The sequence below is a fragment of the Cheilinus undulatus genome, linkage group 3 (assembly GCF_018320785.1).
Source record: "Cheilinus undulatus linkage group 3, ASM1832078v1, whole genome shotgun sequence".
Classification (NCBI taxonomy): domain Eukaryota; kingdom Metazoa; phylum Chordata; class Actinopteri; order Labriformes; family Labridae; genus Cheilinus; species Cheilinus undulatus.
Window position 1 is genome coordinate 37,983,625 of NC_054867.1, and position 22,180 is coordinate 38,005,804.

The 22,180-nt window shown below is 39.2% G+C and overlaps 1 protein-coding gene across 1 annotated transcript; it reads right to left on the reverse strand.

Annotated features, from left to right (window-relative positions):
• Nucleotides 1-1,759: 1,759 nt before the first annotated feature.
• Nucleotides 1,760-4,578, reverse strand: sp7 (Sp7 transcription factor). The gene is made up of 2 exons (XM_041783220.1): nt 4,558-4,578; nt 1,760-3,106 (listed from the first exon to the last, which is right to left on the reverse strand). Exons 1-2 carry the CDS (start codon nt 4,576-4,578, stop codon nt 1,760-1,762), a joined length of 1,368 nt encoding a protein of 455 aa, XP_041639154.1.
• Nucleotides 4,579-22,180: the final 17,602 nt, after the last annotated feature.

The window sequence follows — 22,180 nt, forward strand, 5'->3', positions numbered from 1 at the left end:
AAAACAGAAAAAAGCATTCCAACAGTTGCAGCACCGACTGAAATAAGAGATTTTAAATGGACTCTTCTTCATTCGTATCTCCACATCACGTCTGTCGTCCTGCATCCCGCCTTAATTGGTCTCCTTTGTTTGACCGCCTCCCTCAATAAACAATAAAACCGCAGCAGCTCCCCTGTCCTAATCCCCTCTCCTCCTCTGACTCTGACTCTGCTGGAGCATCGCTCGCAGTAATTACCCCTCTCTCAGGCTGCAGAGCGGAGTAATTGTCTTGAGTGTAACTACAGTGGCTCTCTCAAAGGGGGTCATTGTGTGGAGTTAAGACCTCACTTCAGTGGCCGGCTTTGTTTGTGCTGCAGAAGATAATGAAAGTATTTGGTTGGCCACGGTTAGGTGGAAATATAGTAAGATATGAAATGGGGATGGAGGCTAGGAGGGGGTATCTTAAAGCTCAAGGAATGATAATACAAAATAAAACCAGTGAAGAGGATGCTTTTCATATTTCTTTACTGTCAAAAGCACCGAAAGGTCACGACTTCACACCATAACTTTTACAACACATTAACCTTTAAGAGGTTTTTATGCTCTATCATCATTATTTACAGTATCTTATACACTCACTTCACAATAAATCAGCTACATGGTAGTTCAAGTCTACCACCAGCAACAATTTCAGCTCATCTGTGTCTGTTTCTTCTAAATGATGCATCATAGAAATCTTTTCCTTGGAAAGTTAAAAAAATACAGAAAAATACATAGAAAGGTAGAAAAATAACACACCTAACAATGTCTATAAATTGTAAATAGATAGTATGTACAACAAGGAGAAGCCATACGTTTGCCAGGTGTGGAAGTCTTCACAAGTCAAAGATTATATAGAAATAGTTTACACACATCAAACTTCAAGATCTTTAAATAAATCTTTAAAAACAAAGCCTTAAATCTCCACATCATAACTAATAAATAAGAAAAATCTTAATTTAATGCATTTTATCTCTTATTTTGGCCAGCTTCAACCATCTTGTGTCCTTTTCAGGCTGCAAGATAATCTTCCATGTGTATAATTTAAGACATAAATTAGATTATGTAAATATGACATTAAATTAGACATTGTTAGAAGCAAACAAAAGTGAACTGAAAAATCTTTTACATCAAAAACATTTTTGGCAACAAGAAGCAGTAAGTAAGACCGTCCATAGATTGTTTCAAGAATAATGAAGAAGTATCAAAGTACAGCTGTAAATCAGATTTTTCTCGAGGCATGCAATGCTCCATCAACTCCATCATCCTGACCATAAGTCTCCTTTTCAAACTACTTTCCTTCTGTGGCTGCGGAGTTCTTTTCCTTCTGCTTTTGCAGATTAAATTTCCCAGTGGTTTGTCTCATTTGAAAGGCAGAAAATGTGTGTAGAATAAACGTGTTCGTGAGTGTGTTTACTGTAAAGCAGACTTCTTATGTGTGGATGCATTATGCATGCAGAGTTATTTCTGTGCATGTGTTTGTGCACGTGCTCACATGTACATCCCAGCTTTGCTTGTGTTTTCCTCTACCTGCATACATTGTGCATTGTTGTGTGATTGTGTTTGTTTGTGAGTGTGTGGTCCAGAGAAAATGAAGTGGATGTTTCTTGCAACATGCTCAGTCATTTATTTTATCAAGTCTTTTAAAACAAGGACAGAAATCCTTTCATTTCTTGAAACAATACTGTCTTTTTTTAGTTTAGCAGTTGTCTTAAAAGCAGCCCACCATGTCTGAAAAGACTCAGATCTCCAACAGTCCGCTGCTGTTCTCCACTCCGTTGGGCGTGCCAGTCTTCTCGTCTCCATTGGTGATTTGGTCAGCGACAGGGTTGGTTTGGACAGCGCCGGTGTTGAGCTCTGCGGTCTCTTCGCTGCGAGGGTCTGTGTCCCCCTCCACAGCTACAGCTTTCCCCTGCATGGCAGAATCTGCGTGGGTCTTCTGGTGCTTGGACAGGTGGTCACTACGTGTGAAACGCTTGTTGCACAGTAGACAGGTGAACTTCTTCTCCCTTGTGTGGGTGCGAACGTGCCTCTCCAGTTCATCAGACCGGGTGAAACGTTTCCCACAGAAGAGCCAGTTGCAAACAAAGGGCCGCTCTCCGGTGTGCCAGCGCAGGTGGGCTTTGAGGTGAGAGGCCTTGTTGTAGACCTTTCCACAGCCCGGGATGTGGCAGCTGTGGACCGGCTTCTTCCTCAGGGAGGCGGCCGAGGCACCCAGCCGCTCCAGCTCCTGGCAGTTTGGGCAGTCACATGAGGATCTAGTGGGTGCACCTCCTCCGCTGTACCCCCCTGATCCCCTCGCAGGCTTCAGGCCCATGGGACTCTCGATCAGCCCTGTGCTTGGCACAGGCTTGGGCTTGTACATGTCCTGGGGCAGCATGTGCTGTGAGGGCTGGAGGAGGTGTGAGGAGGATCCCAGCCCTACTGAGGGGTACGGAGCTGGGTTTAGTGGTGTAAAGTCGGTGCTATAACTGGGCAGCTGTGGACTGAGGGAGGCCTGGGGTGCTACAGGCTGCAGGGAGGCCTGGAGACCTCCATCCGTCTGGGATTGGGTCGCAGAGAGCCAGTTAGAGTTTGGGTGGACATCCCACCAGGAGGACGTGGCATTAGCAGGAGCAGCTGTGATACCAGGATGGATCCCGGCTTTGTACCAGGACCCGTAAGGATGCGTCATATCCAGCGAAGTGTAGACGCTGGTGAGGCAGTCGGCCGTAGCATGGGCCTTGGACACTAAAAGAGACGGATCCTGGGAGACTGAGGTCTGGAAGGAGTGGGAGAAAGGGTTATACTCTGTAGTGTAGCCTCCGGCTGAAGGAGGGGGGCTTCCAGTTGGGGTAAGCAGCCCGCCGCCTCCTCCTCCAGCTGTGGTGAAGGAGCCAGTGTAGGAGTCCGCCAGGCCGCTGCCGTCTGCGGTGCGTCCGTTCTTCGCTGTCTGCAGATCAGAGGTCATGTTGTAGGGCTTCTTTACTGGAGTCGTGCTGCCGGGCTTACCGGGTGTCGCTGAATCCCTGACGGGGCTTGTGCTGCCAAACTTGTTACAGGTAGCAGTTAACATAGCCAGAGGACTGGAGCCATAGCGTGCGTCTTCCTGGGGAAGGAGGAGACGGGGGAGAAAATGAGACTGTCTGTCTGCAGGAAATGGCTTCTTGCTGCTGCTGCTTCTGTCAGTGTCAACTCTAATAAAAAACTTCTGTCTGAGTGCCACCGCCGGCTTTTCCTGCTCGCTCTGTTTTCAAAGTGGTCAGGCCAATCTCAGCCAGCGAATGTTTACTCTTGTGAAGGATCTGCTCCGCTCAGCATGAGAGGAATTCCCTGCTCTTTTGTTCCACTTCACCACTATCAGGAGCTAGTCCTAATTCAGCATGTATGGACACTATCAAGTTTATTTCTCTAGCATAAATATTTACTATGCAAACATGTATAAGTGCATAATCAGCTTAAATCATTTTTGTGCCCTTGTAATCACAAATCTAGTGCTAGTACTGTAATTTCACAATACCTTCACTACTGTTTTGCCTTATTTTCTGACTGATTTACAGCCAACTTTTTCTGCTTATCACCATATTAAATAACTTGCCAGTTTATGACACGTAAATTTGTGTATATTGAGGATTTTATGGGCCCTGTTAGGGAAAAAAGTCTTTCTTTAGTCTATCAAAGAATTTAACTATTAACTCTTTATTTTTGATTTGTCTATGTTGCAGCAAACGGACATTACACCACAGCTTATCAGAGATCTTCCTTTTACAACTGGACCAAACATGGATATAACAAGTAAAAATCACTTTCACATGTGCATGCATATTCGTCTAACCTTTCTATCGAAACAGCATTTCTGCAATCTGTAAAAGGTAGTTTACTCGCAGTATTATGCTTAAATTTGCACATTAGCTATGATCTTATAGACATTTTTGAGACTACTGCTATAATCTTAAGCAAAATCAATATCATTTGAGGTTATTTTATTCAGTCAAAGACAAATACATCTCTTTTTAAAAGCCGGCTTTCACTTTTTATAAGAATTACTTGAAAATGGCTCAAATATGATCATCTTTTCTCTCAATTCAGAGGTGATGAGGATCTCCTTCTCTTACAGAAGCCCAGAGGGCTCAGTTTAAGGTTAATAATGTTTCATCACAAGCTCATTACTTTCACAATGCCTGCAGTCATCTTTATCTATCACTACATAAACTGTAGAGTTCTTCATAGCCATTCTTAAGAATGATATCTTTTCTTGCTCTTAGATGAAATACTGGAGATAAGGCTGTAAGAAGAGCAGAGGTTAGGATGTGACGTTTCCACACTGTCATCCTTAAATCAGCTTGCATTAAGGCCTTATATCTTTCTTCTTTAATGCCTGTTCTGCCTCAAGAACAGTTGTGATACTCATTCTTGTTTCCTTCAGACCTTTCAAACTGAGTTAAACTCACATCTGAAAAGCTTTAAAGTTACCCAAAGTATTTATAGTGGAAAAGTTGGCATTGTATGAAAGAAAAAGAAGAAAAAAGTATGAAATCTACTTACAATTACATTCCCTACCTCCAGAATAGATGCGGCCATCCCTGAGAAACAAAATCCTAAGGAAGCGGAGGGGAGTGGGAGAAGCTCAGAGTCCCGGGACAGTTTGGGAGAAGTTGGGCTCTAACGCGGGGAAGTGTTTTGAGGCACGAGGAGCCCGCCCCCTAATTACAGGCTCTAGGCTCTTTGAAGACTCGCTAAGAGGCAATAAAAACCAAGAGATGGAGGAGAACGGGCAGAGATTGGTGGAGAGAAAGAGGACATCCCACCTCCCCAAACGGAGAGTGTCGAATCATTTTTCAACTTAAATGCATGAATGGGTTACTCATCAATCACCACGCGGACATTATTTCAGTTTCACTGGCATTATTTTTTCCACTGGGATCAGTCCAGTGGAGTCTGAGGGAAAAGATTACAGCTAACATCGTCTCAGAGAGAATTATCTCGCTGGATTTCTCCACACGGATCACGCTGTAAATTCTCTTCACGCTCTTTGACGCATTACTGTAGGAGAAGTGTAAATAAGAAGAGAAAAAGCGAGTCAAGCCTCCCCCCTCTGGTTTCCTGTGAGAGGGAAAAATAACAAAAGAACATGTAGCCTCGGCCCGCGACACATAAATCACAGAAATTAAGCTGAGCGAGTCTGTGGTTTCCATCTGAGATTTTATTATTCTGGTTTCAAACCCTCTCTCTGTTTCCAATATTCTCAAACACAGTTAACTGCCTCTCAGACATTAAATGTGATGGTAAAAGAGACTGAGCTACAGAGACAAGAGAAGAAGAAAATGTTTGAGTCATTAAATAAAATAAAGAGGAGATTATCACATCAAATAAAATGAGAGGAAACAGTGGATTCATGAGGATGGACGGACTCGCAGAGTTGTTCTAGGAAGAAAAAAGTTTGTTAAAAAAACAAAAGAAATTGGGATGGTTTGAAAATGTTTGTATATGATTTGTGAAGACATTTGGACCATTGTACAAAACTCCTTTAAATTTCTCTCTATAATTCTTTGTTCATTAAGTTTGGGACAGAAATCTGCAGGAGAGAAGCAAAAATATGCTTAAGTTTTTATTTACTGGCTTACAAATGTATGTAAAAGTCTGTCCCTTTACAAATAATGGCAGCTTTAAACTGTCTTTTAAACATTTTAAAGTGGGACAAATATGCACACAGCAGACATTTTTGAGACTTTTTTCTTTACATACAAAAAAATATGAAATCATGAACTTACTGCCTTTTTCACAGGCATATTTATTTAATGAACCGATTTAAAACTGCAAATATAAAGGCAGGGCAAGACAACTTTATTTATAGAGCAACATTCATACATGCAGCAGTTAAAATTGCATTACAAAGTCTGAAAAAGACATTTAAAACATCAGAAATATAATTAAAGATGACACAGAGCACAAGAAAACCTTAAAATACACAACAAAAAACCTTTTTAACTTGATGAAATTTGTTTATAAAATCATAGATATATTCATTAAGATGGTAGAAAATAATCCCTTGCAAAGCTAATTTAATATTACATCAATTAAAAAATAAATATTGATTAAGTTAAAAGAAGGCAAGAGGATGCTAACTTTAAGGATTGCAGCAGTAAAAGATTTTCTTTTAAAGAGCTTATAGATGTAGAAAACCTCAAGTTCTTTGGTAATTTGTTCCACAGGTGAGGAGCGTAGAGTCTGAAAACTGCTTCAACCTGCTTGATTCTGGTTCTGGGGACTGCTAAAAACCATTCAAGAGGACCTGAGGGGCCTGGATGCCTTAAAAGAAACTAAGCAGAGGTGGAAAAACTACACAGCTAGAGTATTCAGGTAAAACTTACATCTCCTTAAGTAAAAGTAAAAACTGTCTGAATTAAAGTTTTACAGAAAAATATCTTTCCCTATTGTCAATAAGAACAAAAGAATATATCTCCAGCCAGGTTGTTCAAGTCAAGTCACACCTCTATAATAAAGTAAAATACAAAGCAAAATTGTCAGTGTTAATTAATCTCATGTGGAGTTAAATTTCACACTTTAAAAATGTCTATATTGGGCAACAGTACATCAAGTTAAAAAAAAAATGATATTACAACAAGACAGAGCTGCAGAAAATCTTTGACAAGGTCGGTCTCATCTGGCAAGAACAAAGCAGAAAGTCAATTTCATAGCAAGGCAATGGAGAATATTCACTCTGCATTCCTTAGGATCACCTAGAGTCACAGGTGGGGGCCCTAACCTAGTGGACAACTTCACTCATGGTGCAAATGTGTCTCTCATTAAAAAGCAACAACAATCAAACAGATTCATGACCAAAGAATGGTGTGGATCCTCTTGCACTGTGCTGCTGTGTGGTCAGCAGACAGGGAAAAACTGGAAGAGTATTGTACTAAAGTACAGTTACTCTGGTTAAAACTTACTAGAAGTAAAAGCACTGTTTTAAATATGCTTGAAAAACACTATGATGATGAGTAAATTTCAGTATTTATCTCAAGATTTCTTCTTGTCTATCTTTATGTTTTTGTATAACACAGCTGGTTTTACCAAGATGACAAAAAATTACTTGAGAAATAACAAAATTTCCCCGCTGTCTTGGGAAAATAGAGTGAACTAAGATGTTTGCAAACATGTCCTTCTGTAATGATGCACTTCTCTAACAGGTTCATTTTATCTTGTCTCTTCGTTCAATGTTTTTTTCACATTTAGGATCCATATTGCACCATTTTTCTCTAAACAAATTTAAGTGGTTGAACATTTATCGGAAAAAATTGGGTTGTGATGTCTCTTAAGGAGGTGGTAGTGAGTCCTGATTCCCAAACCTTTTGAGAACCTCCGGTCTAATGCATTGCTGTACTTCAGGGGTCATCAACTATATATGTAAAAGGGCCAGCTTTATTCTGAGCAGACACTTTGGGGGCCAAACTTTCAGAGGAACGAACGTGAACATTTTTGTCTAATTAACAAATTATCGTCAAAATATTTCTATTTTCTTGTAAAGTTAGCCTTTAGCTTTGAGATCACCTATACTGCAGCTCGCCACAAGGGGGCAATTGAGATATTTTTTGCCACATTTTTCTGGGGCTGTTTTGCTGCTAATCACTACATTTGATGCTAAAATGCTGTGTTTTGATTGGTGGGAAATCTGTGCAGGAAAAGGATCTTTGGGGATGATTCTTATGCATTCTTTTGTCCTCTCAAAAAAAAGACAACAAAGACAATAAAAAAATGAAAAAGACAAAATATGACCAAAAAAAAACCCAACAAAGAAATCACAACAAATGAGGAAATAACTGACCAAAAAATGATGAAAAAAGGAGAAAAACTGAAGAATAAAATGATGAAAAAAATGGCAGCTTTAGTCAAGAATGGCTGATTCGTATACATTAATCATAACATAATGGCTGATACTTGGATTTATGTACAAACATTGAGTCATGTCTGAGAAATTGTTCCTATCTCAATTGGTTTTGGGCTGTTTTTACAGCTTTGGTTATTTAAAAAAGGTAAATAGCAGAACCTGTTTTTTTCTCCTCACATTTTCTGAATTTATAACACTTCTGGGGGCCAGATAAAAAGCTGTGGGGGGCCTGATGTGGTCTTCAGGCTGCCAGCTGATGATCACTGCTCCACTTTTACCATCCAAATTTCTGTTTAAAAAAAAAAAACAAAAATCACCAGATGTGGCTCCAGCTTCACCAACCTGCTCCAATAATCAGAGAAAAACTTCATCCTGTAAAAAAATATTAAGAACATAATCCAAGATGTTTCATGAGTACAAGTACTTAGGCTTGGTACCTGCATCAGTCTCAGTGTATTCCTGAATCTTTCCTTATTTAAGTACTTTATCTCAAGAGGAAACTGCAAATAGTCAAAAATCTTATGTTTTTTATTCAACAGGTTTTTAAAAATATCAATCATATGTCATTTCAAATGAGGTTTGCTTTTATTTCCCCAGGCTGAGGTGTAATAGATATAGATCTTTTTAAACTGACAATATTTTTGTTTTCACTGTAACAGAGAGCGGTTCAAGCTTATCAGGAATGGAGAAAATTCCCCTCAGAATTTCACTTGTTGGTTGAGAAAAGGCAAAAGAAATGAAACTTTGGGTCTCCAGTAGCACAGATTCTCAGCGCCTTTTTGTGGGCGTCTCGTTTTCTGAAGGAGAGCACAGAAGATTAAAATTGTTGTCAAAAATAAACATATAATTTCTGTCCTTATTTTCTCCTCAATTACAGGGCATGGTCAGAGCTGGGCTTGTCGTTCTGGAGAGTCTGGCCCTCACATGAACACAGCGGCTATATTTGGCAGTCTGCTCTCCGACTGACCTTCATCGCTTTATTTTCTTATTCCAGAGCGAGTGTGAGGAGAAGAACAAAGACTGCTGCTACATGCTGCTAAAAAACACTGTCATACACACTCTATCTATCTATATAAATATATATATATATATATATGTATGTGTGTCTTAATTTGACAGGACATTTATAGAGAAACAGGAAACGTAGAGGCATGACATGCACCAAACAAGATCATAAGTTGAACATGTGACGGGGGACTGCTCTACCACCTCAGCTCTACCAGCTCCCATGCTAACCTTTTAATACCAATATATATCAGTGCCTTTGAATTTTTTCCTGGAAAAAATTAAACAGGTGTTTTGCTGTAAACTACTCTGACAGACACATATCCAGCAACCATAATAAAATGCACATAAGTAACAATATGCAACTTTTCCACGTAAAATAGTTGCTTCAGAGTGTATCTCTAAGTGCAGTTTCTTAGAGAGTTAGTCCCATTGCCACAGAGTGCCCTTGTTGCCTGATTTCAGCACTGTATAGCTTTGTTCTCTGTCGAGGAGAGTATTCAGCTCTATGGCACTGGTTCACACACCAGCCTTAAGCTCAGAAGACGCCAGTTAGCCTTGCTGTCTGATGCAATGGCCAAGAATAAAAAAAGAGCACAGTAACAGATAGAGCTGAACAGAGATAGAAAGAGATTGACTGAGCAAAAAGCCAGATCAAAAACAACTATAACAGCAGTGTTTACTCATAAAGATACAACATTAGATTTTTTTCTACGTAACAAAACCGTTTCATATTAAGCTTGAGCTTTACCGGGTGCAGAGTCATCTAACTGAAGTTATATTTCAGGTTGGAATACATATTTATGAATGGATCCAGTTATTAAAGGGGTAACAGCACTATTTGAGTGGTACAACAATGCTACAACTACAAAGCTTGAAGCAAACATCTTCTGGGTGTCATTATGCTATTGTTGGTCATTTAGAGACACCAGTTATAATATAAATCTGATCATAACCTTCTAAGAACTCCTGACAGTACATCTCAGAGAAATAAATTACAAAATACCAGCTTTGAAATGTTCCCGCTGTTTAAAATTAAGTAGACTCCTGGAGGAGATCTCTACCCGCTGTTTCTGTGCAACGTTAACTAAACATGACATGTTATTTATTTAGACTTCTTAAAACTAACTGAACAAAAAGACTTTGGTGGTTCTTTTTGACCCTGCTGCCTCTACCAACTTGATTTTTTAAAATACCCCGGTCATTTTATGTGAAGCCTTTCTTGGTTTAAATTTTGATTATTTCTTTAAATTTGACAGACAAACCCTGTGGTGAGAGTCTGCGTTCTTCGATGGTAAACCCTAGCCAAGGTGAGGTTTTTAAGACAAAAGAAGTTAACATTTTAAAGTTCATGCTTTTATTGCTCTCACTCTTCTCTTACCCCTGTTACCTCCATACTACCTTAAATGTCTGCAGTATGTGCAGACCAGTAGTATCAGATTGTAACAGGTACGTGGAGGAGTGAGCCTCCCTCCACAGACTCCCTACTGATTTTAGAAATCATTTTAACATCTTTTTTTTTTAGGTTATTCAACTCCCAAAGCAGAGGGAAGCTAAACCAAAGCTCTCTTCTCTCTGGAATTTGGTTTTGTAGCTGGAGAGGTGTCGGTTCACTTCCTGAGTCCTGAGTGCCCTTGGGCGAGGCACCAAACCTCAAATTTCTCCTCTGTGAGCAGCAGACCCTTACCCTGACATGTCTCTATTAGTGCTTTTCTATAGGATCCTGTTTGTGTGTGTGCAGGTATTTTATCCTGTAGCATGTTTAGCAATGAGGTGTTAAAATAGAACTTTCTCTTGAGGGATTAATGAACATTTTATCCTCCGTATTCTTCTTATGTGTCACATCTTTTTATCCCCTTTAATCACGTAGGTCCTGTGATCGGTCAATCCTGGTCGTCCCTCAGATTCAGCCGGCTGTCTGTTGAGACAACTTTCTTCTCACATCAGATGTACAAGGTCAGTAAAGCACAGCTCAAAAAAATTTTACCTGACCTCTAAAATCAGTAAAAAAACACGATTTAAAAAAGAATTGTTTGCTTTGTTCAGCATGATTCAATTTCATGTCAGTTTGCATGTTCCTAAAGATGTGGAAACAACAAAACCCACATAAAATTCAATTTTCTGTTAAAAACAACAGAACAAATACAATGTGGAAAAGAGACCATTTAAAATGAGAGATGCCAAACAAAAAATTAATACGACTTAACCTGAAAACGGACTAAGGAGACTGTACCATTACCATGTAGTAATTCATCCAAAACAGGGCAGTAAAAAGGCATCTATTCCTACAACCCTCTACCCTAGCTGTTTGAAGTTTGGACCATTTTTAAATTTTCTATTACTAATTAATTTAATCAATGAATAAAAACACAATGTTATCTAAAGCAGTAGTTGGGGAAACTGTGTCAGTGAGTCATTATTGTGGGCCTGGGACAAGAAATGTGACAAAATCTATGATGTATGGAAGCCCTAAGTGGGCAGACATCCATAGAGTTTGAAGTTTTTATTTGACTGTTGTGCCATTTATACAATCATGCCCAGCAGACATCAACCAATCAGTCAATCTTTATTTGTATAGCACTTGTCATACATGGAAATGTAGAACAAAGTGCTTTACACACAAGAGAAAATTAAATTAAAAGAAAAACACAGTTCACCCCCCATCCCTCACCCATTCCCCCCCATCCCACCTTATTCCCCCACCCTCATCTCCAATCTGTAGTCCATATATAACAGTCACAACTGTGCTATAAATAATGGTTTCCTTACAAACACGAACGTGCACACAGAGGAAATGCTATCTTAAAATTCAGAATGAGGAAACACCGGAGGTTAGACTAGAACCTTAAAACAAAGTAACAGTAAATGAAATAAAAACAGAATGATAGGATACTAAAATAAGAATAAAAATGAATATAGCTCAATAAAACTGTATGAAATAAGTATAAAACACAAAAAGAGAGCTTGGTAAAGTTATGATAAGAGGACAAACTACTAACAAGCAATCCTAAAATTAAAATATAGTGAGATAAAACCAGACAAAATTAAGATGATAAACTAAATTTTACTTAAAATCCAGGCTAAAAAGGTAAGTCATGGGGTTTCGTGACACCAAGAATCTAAACTAACCAGGATCAGAGTTCACAGTAGTTTTTTATCATCATAGAGCAGAAAAGCCAAAGAGAGACCAACTAAAGATTAAATAGATAAACCAATTTTTCTTTTTTTTCCAGAGTTTAGAGACAAAAGTAAGTTTAGTAAGTCTAAGGACATTAAATTTAAACAGCTGTTCCAATCTGCTCATCAGGTGAATGTAGGAGCTCAGGGTTTTGACAAACCATTTCATGAAGCAAAAACTTTTTAAGTCATCATATTTAGTAAAAGAGACAGGACTTACTTTTTCCACTTCTTATAAATCACACAAATCACTAAGTCTATTTTCTCTGGGAATATTTGACTCTGTTTTATAATAGTAATTTATATATATATATATATATATATATATATATATATATATATATATATATATATATATATATATATAGTGCTTAACAAATTAAATAGACCACCCTAACCCTAACTGAAGTAAGGTTTATGCCACAGCTGCCCTAAATTAACAGCTTTGGTAATAACCAAAATCATTTTTTATGTTTCTGCAATGGTTAATACACCAATATGTAGAAGCTCAGTAGTAGAAGCCCAGTGAGCTGGCTCAAATTTGGGTGAATTCAGTTTGAAATTCCTCATTCTTGTTCAAAATGATAAAATGTGGAGAGCTCACTGAAAATGAAAGAGTCCACATTAAAGCACTTCATGATGCTGGATGGTCTCTGAGATGATTATATTAGGTGGTCTAATAAATTTGTTAAGCAATGTATACATTGCTGTATACTGATAACAGTGTGTCTTAAGAAGAGATTTAAAAATAGATTACTGACTCAGCTAACCTGATCCCTTCAGGCAGATCGTCCCATTGTTTTGGGGTCCTCACTGCACACTCTGCCAAAAAGACCCATACCCGAGGATCTCAGCGTACATGTCATGATAACAGGTAAATTTTGTTTGTTTCCTTAAGATCTAGACTGACTTAACTCCTTATCTTTGGATAACAATGGTGTTTTTCCCCATGATAATGTGTGAATTTCTTTAGACCTCCACAAACCACCAAAAGTACTAAATTTATCACAGCAAACTGTGTTAAATAAAATGTAAGCATGCATTTCCTTCCAGGGTTTCTTTGTTCAGTCATATTTTTGTTCAGTTTAAGGGCTAAACTGCAGCTCCTTTCATAAATCAGATTAAAGTGTTGAATTTATTGAGAAGACATTGAGAAGGGGGGGTGATTCCTATGTGTTGTGTGGCATTATTTTCACACTTTCCTTGGCATTTCCCTCCCCTCTCCTTTGACACATGGCGTGTTACGTCTCTACCTCTTTTAATTGAACTGTTCCTCTTCTTCTTAGCATTAATCAGTGCTTTATGTTTTACATTTAAGTGAAATGAGAGGGGAAGCAAACTGCACCCATTTTGCTGCGAAGTGGTCGCTTTTCCTCATCTTTTATGAGACTTGTAGTAATCTAAAACTTTGGCGTGTTCCCATTTACAGTTCTCTTCAAAAGAGAGCGAGTGAGATCTATAATTAGAGAATAAGTGAAGCTCTTAACAGCCTCTTCAAAAAGCTTTCTCTGCTCTATTTACTATTTCTGCTCTGTGTGGTTGAGATTCTGGGGTAGGTACAGTAGGCACTGCCTGCTTGATGAACCTCGGGGCGTTGGGTGGGCGCGATTATGTTCCCTCGGGCTGATTATATGTTTGCTATGGATAGTTATTGTCCATATGACAGCGATCACATATATTAGTAGCTACAGGTTTTTGTAGTTTACTAGCTCATTAGCTTAAGTCTGATCCGATGAAGTCACATTTGAGTTAAGAGAAATCGTTACTTAAATGTTTTCCCCTAATCTTTACTTTATTTCTGGTGGATTCCTGTCAAATTTAAAGCTCCTGTGAGGAACTTTTGCTTTGGGTTGAGTTTGGCGCCCCCTGTAGATCAGACTGTTTTTCAGTTTTTATGCAGATGGTCTCGTTTGCTTTTGTAGGTCAAAAAAAGGCATTTGTATTAATGCCAGTCTATTTCAGAACCAGCTTAAAACTCTTCAATGGAGCTTTCAGAGCTGATGGCATACACAAAACTCAAGAATATTGCACCTTTTTCCTACCAAGCAGCCAATTCTTGTTAAATAATTATGGGTAAAGCCTCAAGTTCAATCACCTCAGTTCTCTGACTCACTCAGACACTATGACTTGACTTTATAGAAAGAGGAAGTGGCCCTTCAGCTTCAAAAAAAGATTATAATTACCTCATGTATGGGGCACCAGTGACCTACAGGTTAGGTCTGTGTGCCTCATACAGTGCTGTGAATTTTTAAAAATATTTTTGCATATTTGACATACTTAAATCATCAAACACATTTTGATATTAGATATAAATAACCTCACTAAATACTAAATGCAGTTTTTAAATGATATTTTCATTTACTCAGGGAAAAAAAAGCCACACAAACCTACCTGGACACATTTTTTGAAAGCTGAGTTCAATTTACCTGATTACAGTCAGACCTGTTAAACCAAGAAATCCCCTAATTAGAACGTGTCTGACAAAGTGAAGCAGGCTAAAAGGCCTCAAAAAGCAACAAATCATGATGTGATCTAAAGAAATTCAAGAACTAATGAGAAACAAAATCGCTGGCATCTTTCAGTCTGGAATGAGTAACATAACCATTTCTAAGGCTTTGGGATTCTAGTGAATCATGGTCAGAGCCATTACCCACAAATAGAGAAAACCTGGAACAGTGGTTAACCTTCCCAGAAGTGGCAGGCCTATCAAAATGACTCCAAAAGCACATCAAGGACTCATCCAGGAGCTCACAAAAGGACCCAGAACAACATCTTAAGATCTGCAGGCCTCATTTGACTCATTTAAGGTCAGTGTTCATGATTAAACAATGTGAAAGAGACTGGGCAAAAATGGCATCCAAAGGAAAAAAAAACAAAACGCTGCTGACCAAAAGGAACACAAAGGCTGTAAGAGGCTTAGAAAACAAGTTGAAGCTTTTGGAGTGGCCATGTCTAAGTCTGGACTTTAATCCCATTGAAGATGTCGTTGAATGGCCTGAAACAGCTTGGAAATCCTCTAATGTGGTTGAATTAAAACCATTCTGCAAAGAAGAGTGGGCCAAAATCCCTTCGCACATTCATTGCCAATTATTGCAAAGGCAAAGGCATGCAGCTGTTCCTGCAGAGAGTGGCACAACCAGTTGTTAGGTTTAGGGGGCAATCACTTTTTCACATAGGGTTAGGTAGGTTTGAATTTTGTGTTTACTTGGGCTATCTTTGTCTAAGTGAATGAAATGTACAGGATGTTCTTACGGGAGAAAATTGATAAGAGTTTACCCACATCTATAGGCACCACTGAGTAAACTCACTCAGTATTTATAGAGGATTCCCACATCTCAATCCCCTCTGTTTCATATTATTTGATAGTATACTATTCTTTTATTTTTTCAGGTACAACTTGCCTTATTTTGCTGCTACTCATCAAGTTTAGTAAGAAAATGCTTTCCTTGTCTTAACTGCGTAATGATAATTTCTGCTTGAAATCAAGCAGCAGAAGTTGAGTATCAATGTGCAAAAACAAAAGGCTTGTTTTGGATGTTTTCTGGCCATTTTTGCCTTTGAAGACCTCTTAGTTTTTTTGTGCTCTTTTGTTCTACTATATGACAGTACTTGAATGTTTATTGTACTTAGTAAAACTTCTTGAAAGCCTTATTTCAAAAGCACAAACCTTGACTCAACGTTGCAACATAAATAAGCACATTGTAAGACAATAATCCCTGAATTATTCTGAATGCCTTTCATGTTGTCATTATTGTGCATCAGCTAAATGCTGTAATACTAAACATATTTTTAAACCATGGAGAAAAGAAACAATCTTCTCTCTCTGTGCGTTGGCATATTTTAATTTAATTTTCTAAAGTCTTCAGAGCGCTCAGCATAAACGTCCTGAGCCTTTGATTGTTGCTGGCAGAATTTTTCATGAAGTTTCATTTTGGTAAAAGGCAGGAAGCAATAATATCGTCTCCATCATGTTCACCAGTGGTCAACTTTTCATGCAAAGCTTCTTGTTGAGCCATTTAACGCTGGCAGAAATTCTCCTGGTTTGGTCAGCTCTGTAGAAACTGAAACCACTCCCTGTAACAAGTTGATTGAAGTGATGGCAGTGAGAGGGAAGTTTGTTTTACTGGCATGCAAGTCCTCTTTAAGAGGGCTCCACTACAGTACCAAATGTTTTTGACCTTTACAGTACTGAAGAAAATTTGCCTGTTGTTAAAAACAGTCTGGTGTCCAAACCTGAGGATGAAAGTATAAACAGGCAGAGTCTTACATAGGCTGTGTGTTTAAAGCTCCTGTGAGGAGTTTTTTGCAGGTCATGAAACAAGCTGGAATCAGCACTAATGCCATTAAATCAAAATCACTATAGAAACAAACAGACAGGAAGAAGAACGATTTTTTTCCCCTACATAAACTAGAAAAGCACTTGGAGAGTGCAGACCTCCGCCATTAGCCCTATCTCCCAATAGTAAAGAATCCTTTAAAAAATTCCTGGATCCAGATCACTCACAAAATCTAATCAGTTCTTCCTTATGCCATTTCTGACATTTCCTGAAAATTTCATCAAAATCCGTCTGTAACTTTTTGAGTTATGTTGCAAACAAACAAACAAACTAACTAACTAACTAACAAACCCTGCCGATCACATAACCTCCTTGGCGGAGGTAATAATGCATCATACCTGCTGCAGGGTAGGTGTCAAACAAGTAGAGTCATGACAAACTGCCAAAATGGCCTCTTTAAAAAATTTCATTGTGACATGCATTGTGTTTATTGAAAACAGGAAGTGTATTTCTTTTGTCAGAAATATACTTACACACATACATGACTGGATAAGTAAAGAGACAAACTGCTCTGTTACAATGTTGGAGTGTTTCTGTGGGAATTTGTGCCCATTCATTCTGTATACTGTGTATGAGGTCAGGCACTCATTTTGGATGAGAAGGCCTAGCTCACAATCTGTGTTCCAGTTCATCCCAAAGGTGCTTGATGGGGTTGTAGGCAGGGCTCTGTGTGGACCAGTCAAGTTCTTCTACACTGAACTCATCAAACCATGTCTTTATTGTCATTTTCATTGTGCACTGGGGTACAGTCATGTTGGAATAGAAAAGGCCCTTACTCAAACTGTTGCCACAAAGTTGGAAGCATAGCATTGTTCAGAATGTCTAGGTATGCTGAAGCATTAAGACTGCCCTTCCATGGAGACAAGGGGCTTAGACCAAACCCTGAAAAACATACCATTATCCCTCCTCCACCAAACTTTACAGTTGGCACAAAGCAGTCAGGCAGGTGATGTCCTCCCAGAATCGGCAAAACCCAGACTCACCCATCGGACTGCCAAACAGAGAAACAAAGAACACGTTTTCACTGCTCTATGACCAGTGTCAGTGTGCTTCACACAACTTTATCTGACTCTTGGCATTGGACTTGGTGATGCAGCTGGTCAGCCATGGAAACCCATTAATCAAGCTCCTGCCGCATGGTTAAAATGCATATATTAATGCCAGTGGATGTTCAGAACTCTTCAGCTATGGAATCAGCAGAGTGTTGGGGACTTTTCCACACCATGCGCTTTAGCAGTAACTAACCCAGCTCTGTGATTTTACATGGTCTTCCACTTTGTGGCTGAGTTGCTGATGTTCCTAAACGCTTCCACTTTCTGATATCACTTACAGTTGACTTTGGAATATCCAGCAGGGATGAAATTTCATTAACTTTTTTTATTTGCAAAGGTGGCATCCATTACAGTACCACACTCGAAGTCACTGAGCGCTTCAGAATATTACAAATATTCGTAAATGGAGACTACATGGCTAGGTGCTTGATTTTATACACCTGTGGTAACAGGTCTGATGGAAACACCTGAATTCAATAATTAACAGGTTTGGCAAAATACTTTTGTCCATATAGTGTACTTAAGTTATACGACTAATATTACCTTCAGGGATTAAGTCTGGGACCAAGGGTGAATAAAATAGCATCAAAATAGTTTTTTGGGTTTTATATTTCACAGCTTTTAGTATTTTTACTTAGTTCTCTTTGTTTTGGCTAAATAGAAAAGGGCCTATGTTGGTATTTGCCAACACACTCAGGACATGATCATCAAAAAGAAGATTAAGAATCACCCCTAAAGTTAAGTTAGGGAGTTTAAGATTATCCGAATGCTGGTCATATTATTTTTTTGAAAACAACTTTAAAATTTTCAGCGTACAAGCATGCTGTAGCCCGAGTGGCTTGCTTTTGTTCACTTGAGGCAGTTCATCCAGAAGGCATCTTTCTTGAAATAGTCCTCAAAGCTTTGCCAGAAAATCCATCTTGGTCGTAACACAAAGGCACAGCAGTGGGACTTCTCCGATGTTTATACTTTGACATCGCATGCTCGCTTTTTAATGCAACTTTCTTTTGGGGGTGAATAGCCTTCTGTTTTCTACATTGGTTTCAAATTGGCCTCTTGGTATCATTAGGCCATTACAGCAACCAAGTAAGTGTGTATAATGGTGGATCAATGGAATATCTCGCCATAATGCATTTCCCTTGACATTCCCCTCTGGGCTGCTACCCTCAGAAAATTAACAATGTTAATAATACTGCGACGGAGGGGGAAAATTGAAATGATTAGATGTGTTTTACTTCGCTGCTGATGGAAATGTGGTGAGAGGGAATCAGGGTCAGGGATAGACTTGCCTTGCAGCATGACTCCGTGCAGTTTTTCCAGGCTGTGTGGTCAAAGATTCAGAGAGCCTGTCAACGGAAAATGAGAGAGCGAGAGGGGATAGTGTAGGGAGAGGAGAGAAAGAGGGAGACGTATAGACAGAAAGACTTGGTGGTGGGTTACACAACCAAGTGAAGACTGTGTTAATTTGTACAGTACCTCTATTAAATCTGCTGATTGAAGCTTAGTCTGTACCATAAGACATGGAGACACCTTCAGGTCACTCATTTTTTGACTGCCTATTCTGACTTAAGTTTGGCATTTGGCTCTCACACGACTGGTTTTCTTAAGCCAGAGGTGACCAAATTTGGACCGAGGAATGGGGGTTGACAATCAAAGCTACACTCTCAGTGCCTGTAGCAGATTCATTAGCTGGTTAATGAGGCCGTTAACAGTTTGGGTTGGACTCAAGATGCTAGGAGAGCTTATCTAGAGTAGCATAGTTACACCCTACTCATACTTAACTCCACTCACAAGGTGGGGAATTTATTTTTTTTTATAACTTCTCATCTATGGACGGCATTTACGTCAAAAGACCGTACCAGGCATTTCTATAAAGAGCATTTGAAATGATTTAAACAGTAGGTATGGAAGCACTCATCCTGTTTCTAACATCAAGAAAAAACGTTAACCTTGCAAAACAGATGGATACGCCCATTTCCGTGTTTCCCACTGGCGAGTCCATCTTTCAAAGCTCCCATCTGAACCGCTTGGGCCCGGTTAGAAAGTGACAGGACCAATCATCGTCGAGGGGCAGTACTTTCGGGTGTGGCGGAGCAAGCAGCAACAAGAGGCCGTTGCAGATATGGTGGAAGAGATTAGTGAAGTCACAGGTGAGAACTCTAACTCAACGGATAACTTCACTAATGGTGCAAATTTGTCTTACATAAAAAACAACAAAATGATTATGAGCAAAAGAATCCCAGTAGGGATCACTGTTCAACATCCAAACACAACCGAAAACATCTGGAATAAATCTAAACACTCTGCCCAATGGGCATGATGAGGAAACTCAGCCTAAATATCTCCCACTGATGTATGAACACTGTCAAATAACTCCAACACTGATGACCATTTCACTCAGAATGGAGTTAAAATTGCTCTTTAGGAATTAAAATCATCTCTGAAATGTTTAGCGATAGCCATATAGAAAGGGCTGTTTCAAACTAACGTTCACTCGTCAGGACAACAGGGGAAGCAGAGGAGTCAAGACAGGCCTTCTCCCATTAAACAGCTACAATACCCCTACCTGCACTTAAATCAGCAATACATCTAATTAATGCATAACCTAAAATTGGTGAGTTCTAACAAAAAGATAACCCCATATGCAGTGTACCAGCAAAGACATGAGCTCTTCAGACCAAACCCACATTTTAAACCAGGCCATCAACATGTTTCTTTCTGCTTTAGAAACTGACTTTTGTATACAGGTGTTAATGATAACTTTTGGTCTTTTGCAGCCGTCCTCTGGTGGACACTGAAGGAACTGCAGCTTTTTACTTGTCTGCATTTGCTTCATTGTTCATCACCAGAGGTTGCAGTTTATGATTGACTCAAGTTGTCAATCATGAAGCTGCAGTTTTTGGCACTTCCTCATCATCTTCATTTCTTTCAGCTTCTGAGGCTGTTGCTTGTGGTGTCAGATATTTGTTGCTCCAGCCTAATTCTCTGAGTTAGACGTGCTTTTAATGAAACAACTGGCCAGGCTGGAGTGGTCTGTCTCTGCCTTGGGGCATGATGGTGGTTTTGAGTAATCCAACCACCAACAGGCTGCATTTCAACCAGTGGACAGAACATATTCAGTCACCAGATAGAGTGGTTATCACAACGATGCCAAGGAGAGAAAGTAATCCTTTCCCTTTATGAATTCAGAAAGCAAAAAAGCAACATTTTCCTTCTGCTTATTACTTTAAATGTTGTTTCTAAAGAGCAGCATAATTTCAGTCTGACATCTCCACCCCCAGCAGAGTCTCTGTCTGGCGACAGTGACCACATGTCAGAAATAATCCCACATGGCACCAGAAAGACATTAATTGTTTTCTTCTCGTACTGATCGCTCAATGACAGAGTTATTATCCCACTATGGAAATATTGCGCAACATGCTTAATATGCTGTTTATCACGAGAGTATCAGATGTAGAAAACACTGAAGTCCATCTTCTCCCAAACAAATCCCAGTCCAACGCCTTCTTGTTGTATACAAGCCGACATCTAGCCTGTAATCTGCTCGTCTGTCGAGGAGACCTGCGGCCATCTAATGACCCCAACAGGCGTCATGCGTACAATTGCTCAGGATGGCGCAATGACAGTGCCTTTCAATATGTCTTTATTCATACTCTGAGAAATGAGAGGGATGTAGAGGTGAACTAAGCTCTATGCTGGACACTGCAGGCCGCTGGGGAGCAAAAATAGGTGAAATCAGATGTTTATCTGATCCTTAATAAATTAAGAAACATGGCTTATATATATGACAAGCAGTTTCTAAATTTTACCTTATTTAGGCTAGAATTTCTCTTTAACTGTTTTAATGGTTCATGTGTGCTACTTCACTGATGCAGAGCTGTAAACATGACTTATCAGACTTAGGACAGGATCAAAAGCACCACCATCTCCTGTTCTAACCTGCTACTGTAAAAAAAAAAAAAAATGCCAGGAAAAGTCAGCACGACAGATTCAGTATTTATGAATGTAAAGAGTGAATCATTGGGCCCAAATTTGAGAAAGGACCACCTTGACTGCTCAACACTGTTATACACATTTTAAAATACCATGCTGACACCAGGGAGTAGTGCAAAATGATTGCTTAGGATCCTTTATCCTTTGTGGACACAAATTTTTAATAAGTTAGGTAAAAGGGTGGAGATGGTCTAGCCAATAGGTCATTCCACAAATATGTGGATGACCCAGGTTCGGGTCCAGCCTGTGGCTCCTTTGCCACATGTCATTCCCAACTCTCTCAGTCCTGTCCTTCTTTATAAAACAAAGGCATAAAAAGCCCTAAAATAAATCTTAGATGATTTAATAGGGCTGCTTATTTATGTCAAAAAAAAATCAAAGTACTATTATTTTGATTGGTATTGATATCACAGTGATTGTATATATGACTTTGTCCATAAATTCTGTAAGTTATTTTGCATTAAATAAGGTCTGACTCCACATAACCAGTGGGGTTCCTTATGTCTTTAACCTCTTTTACCAATAGTTCTTTTCAATTTACTCACAAAATCAATTTAAATGCAGATACAATCAGTCATTATCATTCATAAAACAGTAATTTGTGAAGTGAGACTCCCCTGAAGCTATGTTGAGCTTGGCCCAGACATCCACATGCAATAATAATTACGTTGTTTAAATAACCTGCACATTAAGGATTTTTTATTCTGCTGCCTTCCTGTCATCTTTTTGAGCTC

What these genes read in the sequence shown, in the direction of transcription:
- sp7 (XM_041783220.1), bottom strand. Translation starts at nt 4,578, where the DNA reads ATGGCCGCATCTATTCTGGAG. An exon ending in TGGCCGCATCTATTCTGGAG is followed by an intron (nt 3,107 to 4,557) that starts GTAGGGAATGTA and finishes CTCCTTCCCCAG; the next exon opens with GAAGACGCACGCTATGGCTC.